The sequence below is a fragment of the Myotis lucifugus genome, unplaced genomic scaffold (assembly GCF_000147115.1).
Source record: "Myotis lucifugus unplaced genomic scaffold, Myoluc2.0 scaffold_634, whole genome shotgun sequence".
NCBI lineage: Eukaryota > Metazoa > Chordata > Mammalia > Chiroptera > Vespertilionidae > Myotis > Myotis lucifugus.
In genome coordinates, this window is record NW_005871682.1 from 223,900 (window position 1) to 225,955 (window position 2,056).

At 60.6% G+C, this 2,056-nt stretch overlaps 1 protein-coding gene across 1 annotated transcript in view; it reads left to right on the top strand.

The window, feature by feature from the left end:
• Window positions 1-71: 71 nt before the first annotated feature.
• Window positions 72-2,056, top strand: part of LOC102433429 (B-cell CLL/lymphoma 6 member B protein) — a 5,605-nt gene continuing 3,620 nt past the window's right edge. The window contains exons 1-4 of the mRNA XM_006105095.2: window positions 72-260; window positions 482-703; window positions 814-1,164; window positions 1,460-1,578. Of these exons, the coding sequence (XP_006105157.1) occupies window positions 82-260; window positions 482-703; window positions 814-1,164; window positions 1,460-1,578 (871 nt within the window). The 5' untranslated portion in view covers window positions 72-81. The remainder of the gene's footprint in view (window positions 261-481; window positions 704-813; window positions 1,165-1,459; window positions 1,579-2,056) is intronic.

Below are 2,056 nucleotides of genomic sequence, written 5' to 3' on the forward strand. Positions count from 1 at the left end.
CAACCGCGGGAGGGAGGGAGAAAAAGAGAGAGGGCGCCTTAGGACCGCCTGGATGCCCCGGCACCCGCGGGCCTGGCCGCGATGGGATCCGCCGCGGCCCCGGAGCGGGCGCTGGGCTACGTCCGCGAGTTCACGCGCCACTCCTCCGACGTGCTCGGCAACCTCAACGAGCTGCGCCTGCGCGGGATCCTCACCGACGTCACGCTGCTGGTTGGCGGGCAACCCCTTCGAGCACACAAGGCGGTGCTCATCGCCTGCAGGTTCGAGGGGAGCCTCTGGGGATGCAACGGGACCCAATGGGAAAGGGGCGGAGGCAGAAGGTCTTGGGGAGGAAATAGGGAGCCAAGCCCGCCAGAGCAGGGGGCGGGGCGTCCTGGAATTGGGGGCGGGGCGACAGAGGAGGGGGCGGGACTCTCTACGGGGCGTGGCTTTCTGTAGTGGGTCCCTGGCCCCGAACATGACTGATCTGCCCTTTCCCCAGCGGCTTCTTCTACTCCATCTTCCGAGGCCGTGCAGGAGTCGGGGTGGATGTGCTCTCCCTGCCCGGGGGCCCCGAAGCCGGAGGCTTCGCTCCTCTTCTGGACTTTATGTACACGTCGCGCCTGCGCCTCTCTCCGGCCACCGCACCAGCCGTTCTCGCGGCTGCCACCTATTTGCAGATGGATCATGTGGTCCAGGCGTGCCACCGCTTCATTCAGGCCAGGTGAGCAGCCCACTCGGTGTTCTCCGTGGAGGAGGTGGTTGGGACCCCAGGTGTCAGGGGCAGAAGCCGAGATTAGAAGATAGCACTAATGTCCACCGCACTTTTCCCAGCTATGAACCTCTGGGCATCTCCCTGCGGCCCCTGGAGGCAGAGCCCCCCACGCCCCCAACGGCCCGTCCACCAGGCAGTCCCAGGTGCTCCGAAGGGCACCCAGACCCACCTACTGAGTCTCGCAGCTGCAGTCAAGGCCTCCCCAGTCCAGGCAGCCCCGACCCCAAGGCCTGCAACTGGAAAAAATACAAGTTCATCGTGCTAAACTCTCAGGCCTCCCAAGCAGGGAGCCTGGTTGGGGAGAGGAGTTCTGGTCAACTTTGCCCCCAAGCTGGGCTCCCCAGTGGAGATGAGGCTTCCAGCAGCAGCAGTGGCAGCGAAGAAGGACCCATTCCTGGTCCCCAGAGCAGGTACAGAAACTGGAACCCCAAGAATTCGTAGAGGCTAGCCTCAGCTAGGAGGCAGAGAGCCTGGGCCTGGGTGGTCAGGAGCAGGGAGTGAGTGGGTGGGTTCCAGGGACACCAGCCCACCTTAGGAAGCTGGCCAGAGGCCAGGCTTACTCGTGTGGCGGGTCTCTAGCAGCACAATTGGATGTGGCTCATCGGTCAGCACTGGCTCACTTCCACAGGGTAGGCCTTTGGCTCCAACTTCTCCAGCAGAGAAGCTCCCCGCCACGTCATCTCTCCTAACCTTTACTCTACCTAGGCTCTCTCCAACTGCTGTACAGTTCAAATGTGGGGCTCCAGTCAATACCCCCCATCTCACACCCCGGGCCCAAGAAGCCACTGCATCATCTCCCTCCGGGCGGGCTCGTCCACCACCAGGTGAGAGCTCCTCCTTTTACTTCCTTCTGGCTTTTGTCCTTGTGGCCGCTCAAAGCCAGTTAGGGCCAAAAGTCCTCGGGAAAAGACCTATTCCAAGTACATACTGCAAACGGGTCTGAGCCCCGGAGCACAGGGGCTTCCTTTCTAATTAGATGCTATAATCTGCCTCCGAGGTGAGTTTTTAGTGCACATGAATATGAGAGTTGGATAGGGTAAACAAAGAGAAGGGAACACAGGGTCGTCCCAGGTGAAAGAAGAGAAGGCAGGAGGGGCCTAATAATTAATTTTAAGTCCCTGACAAGGAGACAGCACAGATGAAACCCTCCTATTTTAAAGAGGAGATGTTGGTTTGCAGGCGACAAGGTTCACTTGGAGAAGGGAAGCCAGGGGCAAAGCAGGACTTGGACTTGGGCGCAGGAGTCTCCCATCGCCCCTGAAATTGCATATCCAGGCCTGGGGCCCTTCCCTTCAGATGTGA